General features: G+C 40.2%; 1 protein-coding gene across 1 annotated transcript in view; it reads right to left on the bottom strand.

Annotated features, from left to right (window-relative positions):
- Positions 1-6,370: 6,370 nt before the first annotated feature.
- The window catches only part of foxo3b (forkhead box O3b), a 54,497-nt gene continuing 44,227 nt past the window's right edge, over positions 6,371-16,640 (bottom strand). Inside the window, exons 3-4 of the mRNA XM_059355982.1 lie at positions 10,151-11,619; positions 6,371-8,439 (exon numbers count right to left, since the gene is read on the bottom strand). Of these exons, the coding sequence (XP_059211965.1) occupies positions 10,180-11,619 (1,440 nt within the window). The 3' untranslated portion in view covers positions 6,371-8,439; positions 10,151-10,179. The remainder of the gene's footprint in view (positions 8,440-10,150; positions 11,620-16,640) is intronic.

The following is a 16,640-nucleotide window of genomic DNA, read 5'->3' as shown; positions in this document are numbered from 1 at the left end:
TTCCTGATACACGCCACAATAGCAGTGTCGTCTGAGTACTTCTGGATGTGGCAGGACTCAGAGTTGTATTTGAAGTCCGCTGTGTAGTGTGAACAGGAATGGAGCCAGAACAGTGCCTTGTGGAACCCCTGTGCTGTTCATTAATGTCCCAGAAACACAGTTCCCCAACCTGACATACTGTGGCTTTCCTATCAGGTAAAACAATGTGAACAGCTCCCACCTACCTTCTTGCTCTGTCTTTATACACTACACTACTCTCAGATGTACGTGGCTTTGGATAAAAGCATCTGTCAAATTAAATTGTAATACTGTAACATTGTACTATGACCTGCCGTGGGAGCAGTTTAAGTTTGTAATTGATTTTACATTGACACTTGTGTTAAAACGATTGTTTTTATGTTTCAATCGGTTCAAATTTTGTGGATATGTTCTTGTGGCTATGCATAACCGGCTCCTGCAGCTGTTCACTTTGTCCCTGCTTTGGGTTGATTTCTGATGGCATAAAGTGAGTACACAGGTTAATTATTTCCTTTATTAAAACAAAGATGACATTTACAAAATAAGAGCCTACTGACATGAAACAAGGCAGAGGCCGATACCCAAATGTGGGTGGAGATGAAGACGGCAGGCAAACAAATAGACGCAGACAGTTCATTATTATGACACAACATGAAACCAGTTGGCGGGACAACAAGCAGAAGAAGACTGGTGCTTATTTTGCTGTGTATAAAATGATGTAATTTATAGAGTATATCGCCTTGGAATGCTCTTATTGTACAAAATGTGAACCCAAAGTGAAAATTTGAAAGCCACAGTAAGTTTCCTGTCAATTTAAAGCTAAAAATGATGCCCATCATCACGCAAGGCTTAAAAAAATGATTGAATCTTGATGTAGTTGCACTAAAATAAGTCAGGAAACAGACAAGTTCAGAAGAGTTTCCAGCCAACCAGTAACCTCAGTGACCTTGTACAGACTGGTGTGACTGCAGCCAGGCCAGACATGCAGTCAGTCAGGTGACCAGCTGACTGGGAACTGCTATTGAAATGTGGGTTTGGTATTTGTAGTTGTGGTGAGCCTGCTCTCTGCAGTCATAAAGCATGTTTGAGTATTTTGGAGTTTGCAGTCAACCCCGAGCTTTGGCAATGTCTGTTTGGAGAGTGCAGTGGATTTTTTTTTCTTCTTTTGATTCTTTCTAGACTGTCTCCTCTTCATGAAAGAGGGCTGGAAGATACCAAGCATACAGAAAGGACTTGGTGTTGTTTGAGGTTCTTTTGTATATTTGAGGACAAAATGAAAGGGCCACATTGGTAGACCTAAAGTACCTGATGCGTGTCCTGGGTTTGGCAGCAATGACAAACAGTGTGGTTATGAATGTACCATAGTGTATATGACGACACTGCTTGGGTTTCACAAATCATTCAGGCTAGTTTTTACTCTGACAAAGACTGAAGTGCACACAGTACTTTGGTCTGTAATTGTACGTTGATAATATGGAGCAAACTTTGAATATGGGTGGTGCCAGAAACTATAATTAAACTTTTGTGCTACAGACAGGGTTTTAGAAATACTGAAGTCATAAGCAGAGGTGTGGACTCGAGTCACATGACTTGGACTCAAGTCAGACTCCAGTCATGAATTTGATGACTTTTGACTCAACCTGACAAAATGTAAAGAGACTTGCAACTTGACTTGGACTAATAACTTGTGACTTGAGCCTTTTGACTTGAAAAGACTTACTACTTTCCCCAAAACCCAAAGATTAAAAAGTATGTTACTAAGGACCGCTCTATCTCTCTTTGTGTGAACGTGTGCGTCTCTCGCTCTGGTGGAAAAAGTATTCAGATGTCTTACTTAAGTAAAAGTACTAATATCACACTGTAATTACTCCACTCCAAGTAAAAGTTCTGCATACAAAACGTACTGAAGTAAAAGTACAAAAGTATCAGCATCAAAATGTACGTATAGTATCAAAAGTAAAAGTACTCGTTATGCAGAATGGACCCACTCAGATTTTTTTTAATATATTCTAAATATATTATTACATTATTTGTATTGATGCATTTGTGTAAAAAGTGTTTTAATTTTGTAAAGGTAGGGCTCTTTTTAACTACTTACTATACTGTTATGAGTTTTAATTAAAAAAAAAGGTTGTTAGTTGTTGGTTGTTATAAGGACTCGAAAGGACTCAACTCAAACTGTAGGACTTGGGACTTGACTTGAGACTTGTCGGTCTTGACTCGGGACTTGAGGGCAAAGACTTGAGACTTATGATTTACAAAACAATGACTTGGTCCCATCTCAGGTCATAAGTCAAAATTGCATTTAAGTCTATAGGTTAATCTGGAATAATCTTTTTATGATAACAGGCTTGACCTCTGGCTGAGGGGGGAAGTGGCCTATTGGATGTTCTCAGCAGGGGGAGACAAGAAGGGGAAAAAGATCAGCAGAGCAGCCTGGTCAGGGTCTGTGTTAATATTTGGCCCAGAGGCCTTGGGGAAATTTCAGACACGCAAGTGACCCCCATCTCTAACTGTCCCCCCCGCGCCTTTCCCTTTTATGTTTCGCAACAACTGAGAAAAGGCAGCGAGCCCGGTGTCAGGTATCAGAGGGTTGCTGTACGTCTGCTCTCATTTAATGCAGCCTTACACAAAACAAACATTGTGCAAGAGGACTTCCAGGAACTTGTGAAGAACCAGAGTTGTTTTGCTGTTTAGATCCCTCCAGACTGACATGAGAAAAAGATTTATCTCCTGGAGGGAGTGCGGGGTTAAATTTGTTCATGCACAAGTGCTTGCACACTGTTTTTGGAAAACACTTGGCAGAATAACTAGTGAATTAACATCACATGTACGGCAAGGCGAGAGCTGCAACATTTTCCTTGCTGGGCTGAGAATTCCTCTCATGCCTATATGAGCTGTTAACCAGTGGTGGAAAGTAACTAAGTACATTTAGTACTGTACTTAAGTACAGCTTTGAGGTACTTCTAATTTACTTGATTATTTCCATGTTATGTAACTATAACTCTATCCAACTACATTTTGAGGCAAATTTTGTACTTTTTACTCCACTACATTTAGCTGACAGCTTTAGTTACTTTTCAGGTGGAGATTTAACATAAAAAACATGAAAATTAAACCTCATAACAGTATATAAAGTAATTAAATGAGCCCTATTGTTACAAAATAAAAACGCTGCTTACATAAATGCATCAATTCAAATAATCAAATAATATATTTAGAACATATAAAATAATGAGTGGATACATTCTATAAAATTAGCAGTGGTGGAATGTAAAGAAGTACATTTACTTAATTACTGTACTTAAGTACAATTTTGAAGTACTTGTACCTTTACCTGAGTATTTCCATTTTATGGAACTTTGTACTTCTACTTCACTACATTTTGAGGCAAGTATTGTACTTTTTACTCCACTACATTTAGCTGACAGCTTTAGTTACTTTTCCGATCAAGATTTAACATAAAAAACATGATAAATGATGATTAATGATTAGACATTTCTTAATTAAACGTCATAGCAGTAGTATATTAAGTAGATAAAATGAGCCCTACTTTTACAAAATTAAAAGTAAAATATGAATACAGGACTTGCAGTGGAGTCATTTCACAGTGTTATATTAGTACTTTTACTTAAGTAAAGGATCTGAATACTTCTTCCACCACTGCTGGTAACAGCGGCCCTGTGCTTCCACAGCACTTGAGAAATGAATGTACTTCTAATACTTAATGTTTTTAAAGCAATAAAACCATTTAAGACAAGGACATGGAAAGGGTGTGGAGCCTCACCAAGCTTTATTTACATGCGCACCATTTCTTATACAAACTAGATTACAATTCAAAATGGAATACACAGGAAAAATACCCACTAACATCAAGTCGAGAAGAAGCAAGATTAATAAAGGGCAAAGTTCAGAGGGCGTACGGAGGGGAGCTGGCCTGGGCCTCTAAACAAAGATGGAAAAGGTCCAAGAGAAGTTGATGAAACAGAAACGTCCAAGAGGTGATTAAGGTATCTAGTGGTATGTTTCTTCTATTTTTTTGTTGTTTTTTTTGCTTTTCTTAGCTTTAAATATGCAGGTGTTGTGCTGCAGGTGTGTGTGTGTGTGTTGGGCACAAGAGGAGATAGTCCGTGCCTGAATGTAGCAGTAGCACTGAGTGGTTCGTGTGGAAGGCCTGCTCCACTATGACTAAGTGTAAACTATCTTCCCAAAGAGCCAAAACATTTTACACTGAATGTACCAAACGTGAGGAGAACCTTCCTGTGATTGAGATTTGCAGTTTATCCAGGATCAGTAACCCATCTTTAAAGGGGACATATTATGTTCATTTTCAGGTTCCTACTCTTTTGTGTGGGAATAAAAAGAATAAAAAAAAGGTGTGTCTAAAAACAAGATAAAAACACTACATCTGAGGAAAATTATCTTGCTGCATGGACAGAATTCAAGATTTCTTGAATTAAGAAATAATTAAAGAAATAAGCATGTTGAAAACTTAAAATAAGATATTAACTCTTAAAACAAGAGAAATGATCTAACACTTCTAAATCACAACACGTTTAAAGTTTTATCTTGGTAAGAAACAAATAATTTGCAGTTAAATGCCTTAATTTGTTCTACTTGAATATATGGTTTATTTGTTTTTCAATCAGTAACTACTTGTGTATACATGTATTTTTGTAACTTTTAGCACTTTCTCCAAACTTATTTCTGCTTCTGGGTGTCTGTGTTTGTCTTTTTTTATTAAAGTACTTTGAGAGCATTGTAAAACCAGAGACAAATTCCTTGTATGTTGCTCACATTTTGGCCAATAAAGCCGATTGTAATTCAGAGTTTTCTGCCAGAAAGCTCTTTGTGGCTTATCAATGTGCCGGATGGTTTGTTACAAAGAATCATCTGAGACATCTTCATTGGAAAAGGGCAGGCACTTAAAAAAAAACCACATGGTAGATGAATGAATACGTATATTTGAAGCCTTACAAGATAGATCTGCAATCTTGTGATATGCTGTTTTTCGTGTGATACTCTTTTTATACTGTGAGAATCCAGCTGCGGCGGAAATCTTTTCCCCAGAAAGTCTTTCAAACATGTGGTTAATGTTGTGAAATGGTTTATTTTGTTTACCCAAACCATGATCTTTTAGTAGTTCTTGGTGCCTAAACCTAACCAGACTGTGATTGACCCATTTATCCAGCCTGCACGTACTTTGTTGCTCTTTATACTACTATTAAAGCTTTCCGGCAGAAGCAACATGGTCAAGTTCAATATCAAAACAGTGTGCGTTGTTTAGCTATGGCTTTTGAGTTGAACAACATGTGTCCACAGGCTTTTAAGGTTTTTTTTTCTCTTGTTTGTTGTGTGCGTGAGAGAGATGTTACCCAATCAGCAGTGATGTGTATAAACCTGAAAACTATACAAACTGTTCTCAGACTTCTCAAGCATGAATTTATTTGGAGGAGGTATATTTTTGTGAGCCTGCATGTGACATAGTAAGTAGGAGATCTAGGCCCAGTTGACAGTTTGTGCATCGGTAGACACTCCTGATACCCAAATGTATGTGCATGATTACTGAAAAAGTGAGTTTTTCATGATATGTCCCCTTTAAATACAAACAATTACAGCATTCCGGGATCTACCTTGTCAGTCTTCTTCACAGGAAGCGCTCCTAATATTCAGTACGGTCAGTGTAGATAGATTCAAATGCTAAGCAGTTCGGGTGATGGCTCAGGATCCCCCCCCCCTGCCAAAAGATGTGTGATAAATGCTCTGGAAATCCTAGATGTGACAAGTGTGTAAGATATTCCAGCTCGTTGTCAGATGACGCTCATCAAAGTTATGACCAGACGCTCACTGAGAGCACCAGGACGTGAACCTGCTGTACTCCACGTGGAATATAAACAAGTGTGAAGCTGAGGAACGTCCGTTTAAAGAGGCTTTGCCCTGTGTCTGCCTCGATGTACACACACACACACATTCGTAACAATGTACCCATTAATGCAGTGGGTTGGTGCAAGTGTAAGCCCTGATTTTAAAAATAGAAAGTGTGTGTGTGTTTGAGTGCTACAGACACAGGGTTCCTCTTTGTATTACAATTTCTGTTGCAGGACGGCACCATTGGAAGGGTCTAGAGGGGTACAGCTAGGTCATGCACTAAACCTCAGATAGCACAGTAGATCATTCTAGCCAGCCATGCACACACACTCCTCCGCCTTGGCCTCAAAGTGATATACACACATCTGTACACTATTATACACAGTGGGGCGTACACTTCATGTCTCTACCCCAGACGGAGAAGGGATACCAGGGCGTCCAGATGCTACAACAACGGTGCTTTTCCACCTTTTTCAAAAATCTGGTTCAACAATTAAATCGCTGGTAACAGTGTTCCCTCCCACCGGGCGTGTAACGTCATTTCTTCACCTTTACCTTCAGAGGTATCACAAAATCCAAGGGTCAAGTACTACATGAGTATATAAGGACATACAGCGAGTATATATGCATTTCACACAATTCATAATGCATAAATACATACATGCATACAGTCGGCTGTGCTGTATGCATCATGAGGGATAGTGAGGGGTTTACACATCCTCGTGAGATTAATTTCAACAGAAATAAACTCCACAGATAAACACACATTAACATGTACTCAGGAGATACAGGAAGTCACCTGCAGGAGCACCAGGCGTGTCCATGAGGGGATGTGTGTGTATGCAAGTCCGAAAAATGAGAGGAAAACAAACAAAAAAAAGCTATGACAGCCAAAAAAAACAGACCGCGAAGTGAAGTCTTAATCCTGACGTTTATCTTCCTTCCTCCTCTTCAGCTTGACGGCCAAAAGTTCACAGGTTACAAGTTCACAAACACAAAGCATTACTGTTTTTATCAAGAAATGTTAAAACACCATTAGAATGTGACTTGATGTTACTTACACGGGAAGCCTCCCTTTTCCCCCCTGAGTGATTCTATATATGCATAAGAAGCCCCATAACAAGCTCATGACAAGAAAACAGCAGAGCTTAACACAGATCCCTGGTATTATTTCTTCTATCTATGTGTGTGCAATATATGTGTGTATGTGTGCTGTGATTTGGCTGCCAGCATATCCTACTGTTTGTTTCAAGTAATTTGGCAATATACAGAGATAGCTTATTGTTTTTACTCGAGAAACAAATGGCTTCTAGAGGAATGAGCCTAAAAAAAACCCTGCTCCCCCTCCCCGCCGTCGCCAAGTTCAACCTCGCCGTGCTACAAGTGGCTGCAGCTTTGGGCTTCTGCAGGACAGAAACAAAAACGAACAAACAAAAATTGCACGGCGTGCTCTCAGGGCAGGATTCAACACTGTTTACATAGCACCTGTAATGGTGTGGAAATGTTCACAACCCTAGGACACAGGTATTCATTTTGGCTACATCATTATGCAGTGATAAACGACCTCGACAGAACTCACAAGAAGTTAAGAAATCTAAGAAAAGACAGACAAGATCTTTCCAACTCCTTCTTGAACTTTACACTGCCCTGCACTGTACAAATATCCACAAGAGTTTCTTCCTCTTGTCTTTTTTCATTTTTTTTTTTTTACAGTTAGATATACACAAAAGAAAGCAAATATTTTTTGTCATATTCAGCTAATTGCAATATAACCCTCAGTATGTGGTGTTACGTTTAATTGAGGCGATTTATAAGAACAAAACTGGAAGTGCATGGCATTAAGTTGAGACCTTCTAAGGGTTTCCACAGAGTAGGTTTGTCTGTTTGTTTGTTTGTTTGTTTGTGTGTCTGCATGTATGCGTGGCCACTCAGCGAGTAAGATACTCAATTTCCATCTTTTCATTTCGTCAATACACCAATGACATGTATGATGCAGAAACAGTTATGATAAAACAGAGAAAATCCAAAAAACAAACACTGAACATTTAAAATCACTAAGTGAAACAGAGGGATTTTTTTTAACATAACACATCCCAGGAAACCACTGGATCAGATTTACACCACATCACTTCTTGATTTTCACACTTTTTTTCCTTCATCAGGAACAACTGCACCCTGCGCTCCTTCAATCTTTGCTTGATATTTAGTTCTTGTATTCCACCTGAAACCCCTTCTGATAAAGCAGTGTCTCTTTGATATCAACACAGACTGGGTGTCAAAAGGAAAAATTGCATAATTCTAAGATTTGTGAGTTCGACATAGCTTTCTTTTTGTTGTTGTTGTTGTTTCACAGGAGGCTTTGAGGGCTGATGTGCAGTTTCTCTAGAGTCTGTCGGATCGTTCACGGTTCACCAGTGTGGGAGCGAAGGTAAAGCTCTCGAGAGGAAGTCTTCTTCTGTAAACACAGGGTTCATTTTTTACGTTGTGCTGATGGCAGGTTTGGCAAAAAGGATGTTGTGTGTCTGATCTTCTCTTGCAATACACAGTTCAGACCTGGAGAGATAAAGGATGACATGATTATGTCTGAGTATTTGTACTGTACTTACGAAAAGCAAACCTTTTCTGTTTTAAAGTCAAATGTTTCCACCGGGGATGCACAGATGATCAGATCGGGGACCAATTTACATTTTTTGTTCCACTCTGCTCATTCACAACAAGTAAGCTTGTGTGCGCTTAAAGGGACAGTTCACCTTACCTGTAGTTCTACTTATAAGTCTAGATTGTTCTGGTGTGAATGTTGAAGATATTAACCATAGAGAAGTCTGCCTTCTCTAAAATATAAAGGAACTATACTGTCACGGTTGTTTTCTTCAATTTTTTTGTTTCTGGTTCTTGTTTCAGGAACCAATTTTCCATGGTTTTCTTGATAATGATTTTGGTTATTATCAAGAAAACCATGGAACATGTCTAGATATCAGCTCTTAAATTAAACTCTTATCAGCTATTTTTGTTGTTATCATTATATTTGTACAAACAAGTGTACCTTTAGTTGCACCAGGCATTAAAATGAACAAGAAATTGAAGGAAAGATGGTCTAATAATTTTTTCCATGACTGTTTGGTACTTGAAATGGTACATTAAAAAAACTCAACACTAATGTCTCTTTCCAGAAATCATGATCCGGTTATTAGCTCTTATCCACTTGTTGTGAGCAGTTTTATGTTGGAACTGTTTTCTTTCTAGTGTAGCCGCAACATAAAACAACATCAAACATCAACATCAAAACAAAGTCTGTGGATTATCTTAATTAGTGGAGTGTTGTTTAGCAGGTCAGTTTTGGTTTTGGGGAAATGGTTGCAGAGGTTTTATTGAAGAGATGCAGAGGCATGTAATTATGTTGCGAGAACATTTTCCGTGTGTATTCACGGGACTGTAGTATTGTATAATAGCATTGACTCTGGTTATGGTTTACAGCTGTTCTGTGTTTTTTCTTCTGGTCTGTATCAGTTTTAAAAAAGCAATCAGGGCTGTGGATTGGAATATTCTGGCAATACAGAGTATGTTTCAGTACAGGTGCATCCCAATAAAGTAGAATATGATGGAAAAGTCAATTTACAGTAGTTCAAGTCACATTTTTTGAGACACTGCATTTTAGGTCTTAATTAAATGTAAGCCATAATCATTATAATTAGAAAAAAATAAATAAATGAAGACATGCACTGCTTTATTCTGTGTGTAATTGATCTATATAATGTGTTATTTCCACTTTTTGAATTGAATTACTGACATAAATAAACTTTTCTATGATATTCTAATTTATTGAGATGCACCAGTATATTGCAATTCTGCAAGCAAGAAGATATATTGCATCTTTAACAATCATAACATAAGGAACACACCACCATATGCACTCAATCTGAGTAGAAAAGTGAACTTTTTAATGCATTTAGAAAAGTGAGATCTGTATTTACATTACTTACATACTTTTTTTGTCCGTCTGCTACGAATCTTTGCATTTAGCTATTAATTGATAGTGTTTTGGAGTATCAGAACAGTATAGCACAACATAATGTTACGAACTCAAGGGTATTAATATTTTCTTACTCCCTTACAGTAATTCTACAGCAGAAAAAAATAGTTTAGGTGTTGGAGCCATGGGAGAAAAGGTTGGATCAGTGCATCCCTAACTCCTTCATCGAATAATGATGACACCTTTGCTCAAATACCACATGATTAGCATGCACAAACTCCCAAACATACACACCTGCTCTGCTCCTCCCCGGCCTGACCTGCTCAGCCGGGAACCCAGCTCTGCTTGGTGCTCGTGAAGTTGCCGACTCCGTTCATGTTGGCCAGAGAGTCAAAGTTAAAGTCCAGGCCCTCTGCGTCCATCAGCTCATTCCTAATGATGGAGTCCATATCACACTCCAGACTGCTGTTGAACATGTCCAGGTCCAGATCTGTAGGGAACCGGTCCTGGCAGATCCCTCCGCTGCTGCTAACTGTCCCGTTTAGGAAGATCGAGGTGTCGATCTGCATGGAAGAGGAACCATTTCCTCCCAAAGGTGAAAGTAGGAGTTGCTGCTTGGCGTTAGCCAGAGCGTTCGCCTCGTTGGCGAGGTTCAGGCCTCCGTTTAAAGCCCTCAGCGAGCTCTGGTTGTGGTTGTTCATTTGCAGAATCTCCCCTTGGCTGCCCTGAAGTCCTCCGGTGGTCCCAAAGGTCATTACGGGATCATTACGGAGCATGAGTCCACGGCGGGAGTTCTTGGAAATGACGGCTGCAGCGCTGGCCTGTGACATCAGAGGGTCAGACTGAGTCATCATGACATCACTGTGGCTGTGGCTGTCAGAGTTGAGCAGGTCTTGTAGTGTCTGGCTGCCGAAGCGAGACAGGCTGATGCTGGAGAAGGATGTCTGCTTGTTCTCCTGGATGGTCTGCATGGGGGACGGACGCAGAGAGGAGACCGTCGTGTGGGGGCCGAAGATGGAGTTACTGTAACCATTAACTCCAGCGTTAGAAGAAGGGTTGGTGGAGGGAGAGGTGGTGGAGGAGGGTGAGACTAACCCGTTTGGTTTGGACCCAAAATTGAACCCTGAGGAACCATTTGGAGCTGCCGGTCCTGAAACGGTTGGCACCAGGTTGATATTATCCAGCAACTCGTCCATCAGGTCATCTGTGAGTCCGTCGTTTAGGTTCATTGTACCTGCCAGGTCTGCCAGACGAGGCAGCTCAGGCGGCACGACCTTCCCGTTGGTCGTGGCGTTCCCTGGAGACAGCGCTCTGCCAGGGCTGGAGTACAGCATGGGCGAGAGAGGAGGCTCGTCATCGGGCACCTCGTCCAGCTCAGGGTTGGCCAGAATGGGCGAGAGACGACCGCTCAGTGTGCTGGCGTTGGAATTAGTGCGTGACCGGAAGTCCGTCCAGGCGTCCAGCTCCTCGCTGCTGCGTGACGTTGGGCTTCCAGGCCACTTTGACAGACCCGAAGGACTGTCTCCGCCGCCTTCTCCGGCTGCAGCGGCCGCAGCCTGTAGAGCTGCCTTCTTCTTGGCGGCACGGCCACGGGCGGACTTGGTGTACTTGTTGCTGTTGTCCATGGAGACCGCACGCCGGCGAGGAGCCTTGCCACCTTTCCCTCCCTCTGGGTTGATCATCCACCAGGAACTCTTCCCTGTTCCCTCGTTCTGGACGCGGATGAAGCGGCTGTGGAGGGAAAGATTGTGCCGGATGGAGTTCTGTAACACAAAGGAGAGACGGAGAAGAGTTGAGTGATGTGCGTAAAATCCTTTTGAAACGATTACTCTGACAATGAATGGCATCAATATTGATCTGTCCTATTCTTTCTTCCCTTTTACCAATACAACATTCAATAAATACCGTTCATTAAGTCCAACAACGCTGATCCATAAACCACCCACTACTGCTGATTCTGCAGCAATGTAAACAGTTGCTCTGGTGACTAGAAACACCAACAAAGCAAAAATCCTATTGTTTCAATTGTTCATCCACTAAATATAGACAGGAACACATTAACGTGCAGCAGCACTTAGCGCTGATGTCCGCATTGTTCCCACTGTAGCTTTTGTGTTGTGGGTATAAAGGAGAAAACAGAGACAGTGGTCTATAATCAAGCGTCTTCTCGATTATGAATGACACATACAAAGAGCCCCTGTGTTGCTTGAGGAGCTTGTTGTGTGTCGGATCATGTGTGTTAGTGTGAGTCTTGTCTGGCGTATATTGATCTGAGCTCCTTCCTTGTGCGAGCCCAAAGGGCTCATTGTGGGGAAACTGGTGCACATGACAGCCCCGGCTAATGATCAAGAGTTTTATTCACAACACAGAGATGTATGTACACATTAAAAGACCAAAAGTGCAATAAAATGCCCCTGTTGAATCACTTGTTGCCTCACTGCTGGCTTTGTTTACATTTACACTCGATTGTAAAGCGATTGTACACACATTTATAGCTCTAGAGATGCCAATGTCTGTTGTTCATACATTCATTGTTCACAGTGGACGACGCCTACTGACTTTGATGATTCCCTGAACAAAAAACCCTGAAAAACCTCAGCCTTATTTTGTGTTTAGTGCTAAAATTAAAAATGCTTAATTAATTACCTAATGGTGTGATTACATACAAAGTCTTGTCTAAAAAAAATACAAGATGCTGTCTATCTCACCACTCCTTTTTACTTCTTCACCTTTGACTTTTTTACTCCTTTTACCTTTTATTTTCTGTGTATCTGAGAATGTCTTGTGATTGTTCCTGCTCTCTCTCTTATTGTTTTCCCGTAAGAATTGTTTTTAGCCTTATGGCATCATTCTCGTTGTGATTAACTGCTCTCTGTGGAAGCTCTTTGTAAACTGCTGTTTTTAAAAGGTGCTATATAAATAAAGTTATTATTATTATTACTACTGTAGAAACATCATTCTAACACCGTCACTGCTGGTTTTTAATCGATTAGTGCAGGTTAAAAGAAAGATTGTATCATGTAAGCTCTGGCTTTGCAGTTATTTAAGGCTCAAAATTCCATCTTCACTTGATCTCTAAATTACACCCATGCACATGATCGTCTGGACAACCCCCCCCCCCCCCTCTCGTTTTCACCAACGCACACACAGACACCCACACGAACATGCACTCACAGCCATCTGGTTACTTAAGAAGACATAATTTCATGGTTCTTGTATGACAGTATAATGATGACACACAAATGATGAAACAAACATGCAGAAGCATTCGGTCACAGTCTCAAATATCAACCTAGAGTAACGAGGCATCATTATGAACCATGTCCATTTTAAGGATTATTAGTATATTATTGAGCTTTTTCTCAAGCGTTTCTTCTTGTTCTTATTCTCCTTTTCCCTCTTCTTTTTGTGCTTCACAACCGACCGAAGGCCTCGCTGAATTCTTTATTTCGCCTCCTTCTCTTTCCATACACCCTTCCTCTTCTGCAGTTTCTGTTGTTCACAAACACATAGCTCTTATGGGCCCTGAGGGACGCCGGGGCTATGCTATATCCTCCCATATAAACAACCCAACCGCCATGCACAACATGCACAAATTTTTCCCCTCTCTGTTTTCCTCTCAGTCTCGTGTATATTTTTATTCCCTAAAACAGAACAGATTTCTTGGTTCCAAACAGTGAGGGCCAAATTTGCGTGTTTTTGTGGGAATCACAATATTGTTTTCCATGAATCGGCCCCGTCTCTTTCCTGGGCAACAGTTTACAGACAATTTGGTCTGGATTGTTATTCTGGTCAAAGGCAGTTCAACCAGAGAGGAGAAAAGAAAGGCTTAAGTTACCGTTCTGAATGCTACGTTGGCAGAGAAAGACAGTTTGATCTCTGGGGCCAAACTGAACCTCTGACCCTGTGTGAGTGTGTGTTTGTGGAAATGCCAGGTTTTGCAATTGTTAATGCAAAAAGATTATTGTTCTGCAGGGCTGTGTGCTTTTTGTGACCACTGTTGTGCATTAGCGAACCCATTAAAAGTTGCATTTAATCATGAATGGTGTGTGAATGCCTTTTTCCTGAATGTGTGTGTATTCTGAGAGAAGAGATACCAGGGAGACCAGTGTTTATCCTCTGCCAGCATCTCTAGAGGCATGACGTAATGCTGCTTTATTACAGAACATTTTACACACACACACACACACACACACACACACACACACTGGCTAAATGTTTCCAGCTGCCAGGGAGATGTAAATACTGGCAGAAGATAGACTTTGTAAAGGAAAAAAGAGGAATTCTTAGAGGGATGAATGAGAATGAATGGAATGTGAGTTTCCTTCTGCCGCTGCTCTAAACATTTACCTGCCAGCACCTGACACTTCATCAATCCTCCACCCTCGCTTCATCCTACACCACCTTCCTGCACCCCCTCCTCCCCAACAAAGCCACTTCTTTAATGTTTCTCTTTTCCGTGCCACTGCTCGTATCCTTCAAATGTCAGGTGAGATATTTCTAACTCGGTGTGATGGAGCACCAATAAAAGGAAACAGGGCATCTGCAACCGAAGCACGGACAGTGATAAAAAATTAGAAAAAAATTTTGAAAAAAAAATTGGGTGCCAAGTGAAAATGTGTGAGTGATGGTGAGAAAGAGGGTGAGAGGAGGATGACTGCAAGATGAGAGGAAGAAAATTGTGCCTGCTATGAATCAGTATTATGTGTGTATGTGTGGAGTACGTAGTAGTAGTAGTAGATCGTCCCACATACTCACAAACCCCGTACTCATTATCTCTGTTATTCTGGATCATTTCCAAGATACATTTCCTGGAAAGACACATTTTTCAAATGCCATTTTTCAAAGCTTTGAGGAGAAGGGTCTAGTTACAGAGCTCCGTCCTGGGGCCCACCTCATCCCTCAGACCTTTTATGAACCTGAGTTTAAAGAAGGAATGACAGCATGCGTTAATATTTTTGACTAAACCGCACAATCTCCACCAATAACACGAAGGTCAACAATACAACTATTCTATTTTTGATATACAGTCATGGAATTAATTATTAGACCAGCCTTGTTTCTTCAATGTATTGTTCATTTTAAAGCCTGGTACATTTGTTTGAATACATATAATGATAACAACAAAAATTGCTCATAAGAGTTTAATTTAAGAGCTGATATCTAGACATTTTCCATGGTTTTCTTGATAATGGTTTTGGTTATTACCAATGTGTCGTCATACTCGTGTGTAAATATGTTGTCAGCTCATTGGTCACAGAGAAGGACAGGGCCTGGGAACAACTTTACCGTAAATTTCATATAAAGCGCCCTGTCATTCATTTTCCTTTGGCATTTTACTGACTTTTTTTTTTTTTTACTCTCGCAGTAATACAGAGAGTAGTAGTAGTAAGTGTGTCCCTTTTCACTTCAATACGGGATGTGTGGTTTTGTTTCTAAATACGGGACGATTCCGTTTTTCAAGGGACGGTTGGCAACCCTATCTCTATATTGCAGTCGTTTTCTAAACATATTATACACTTATAAGTATGACAAAAGCATAACAAACACTATATGTAGCCGAAATGTGAAACCAAATATCCGTCATCTTATAATCTGCTTATTTGTACGCTTTCTAGGCTACTTTATTTATGAACAATAAGTGCATAAAATAATACACATGGGTCATTTTGTTCACCTCAACAGTGCTGGGATGGAGCAGAAGAAGAGATTTGGGCAAATAAAAACTGAATCACTTGTGGTTCTGTAAGTGGAAAATATGTTTTATGACTTTTAGTGGACTGACCTTTTAACCATTTATGTTTTGACATTTTCTTTGCTTCACATTTCATGGAGACATTCAGTCTCTCCTGCAGACCACAACATCTCATTTCTGGCTGCCATGATTCTTACTGTATCTAATGACAAAACCAATCCTATTATTTAACGTCCCGTGAGTTCATTAAACTGCTCTTAAATCACACCTGAGTTTGATAACAGCTGTCGTACTTCACTTAATATTACTGAACTCTTGGGGCTCCGATGTGGAAAAAGACTCCCCAAAGGCCCTGTATGTACCAAATATTAGGAAAATCCTCCAATACACAAGGGGAGTTCCTTTGTTTGTGAAATCTGAATCACATTTCCTCTTCATAACTGAAATAGATGTAATCACTGGAATCAATACAGCATTATCCATAGCTGTAATTGAAGAATAAACAATGTTTTGTTGTTTGCAGAATGTATGCACAGTTATATATGTGTATGTACATGTCACATGGCAGCGTGAGTGGAATACTGTATGCTTACTACTGTAGCTCCTCTGGGGTATTCCCATTAATAATAATAACGGCTCACTGAGACAGCAGCTCTGATTCATAGCTCCTACTATGCAGCGACAAGGGCTAAATAACACACACTCACACATACACACTCACACTGCTTGCAGCAACAACCATCTATGGGATAATTATGCTGTTCACACTGACCGGTTTATTTTAAGGGATTTCTTTTGGATTTCTCCTTTTCTCTCTCTCTCTCTCTGTTTTTCTGTTTAGTTTTTTACTGTTACACTCATTTGAGCATTTATCTCAGAGATCTGAATGAACACTTAGGACCCCGTCACACACAGGTAGACAATTAACTCAATGAGCTAACTTTGCATTCAACCACCATAGAAATATCTTTTAAGAAACAGTTTAACATTTGAAAATATATTTACTTTTTTTTTGCTGTGAGTTTACTGACAAGATTGATCCCATTTTCATGTCGTTAGAGTTAAATATGAAGTTACACTACACATGAA

This window comes from Centropristis striata, chromosome 18 (assembly GCF_030273125.1).
Source record: "Centropristis striata isolate RG_2023a ecotype Rhode Island chromosome 18, C.striata_1.0, whole genome shotgun sequence".
In the NCBI taxonomy this organism is placed as follows: domain Eukaryota; kingdom Metazoa; phylum Chordata; class Actinopteri; order Perciformes; family Serranidae; genus Centropristis; species Centropristis striata.
Note: the sequence above shows the minus strand (reverse complement) of the source record. Positions and strands in the feature narration are given on the sequence as shown.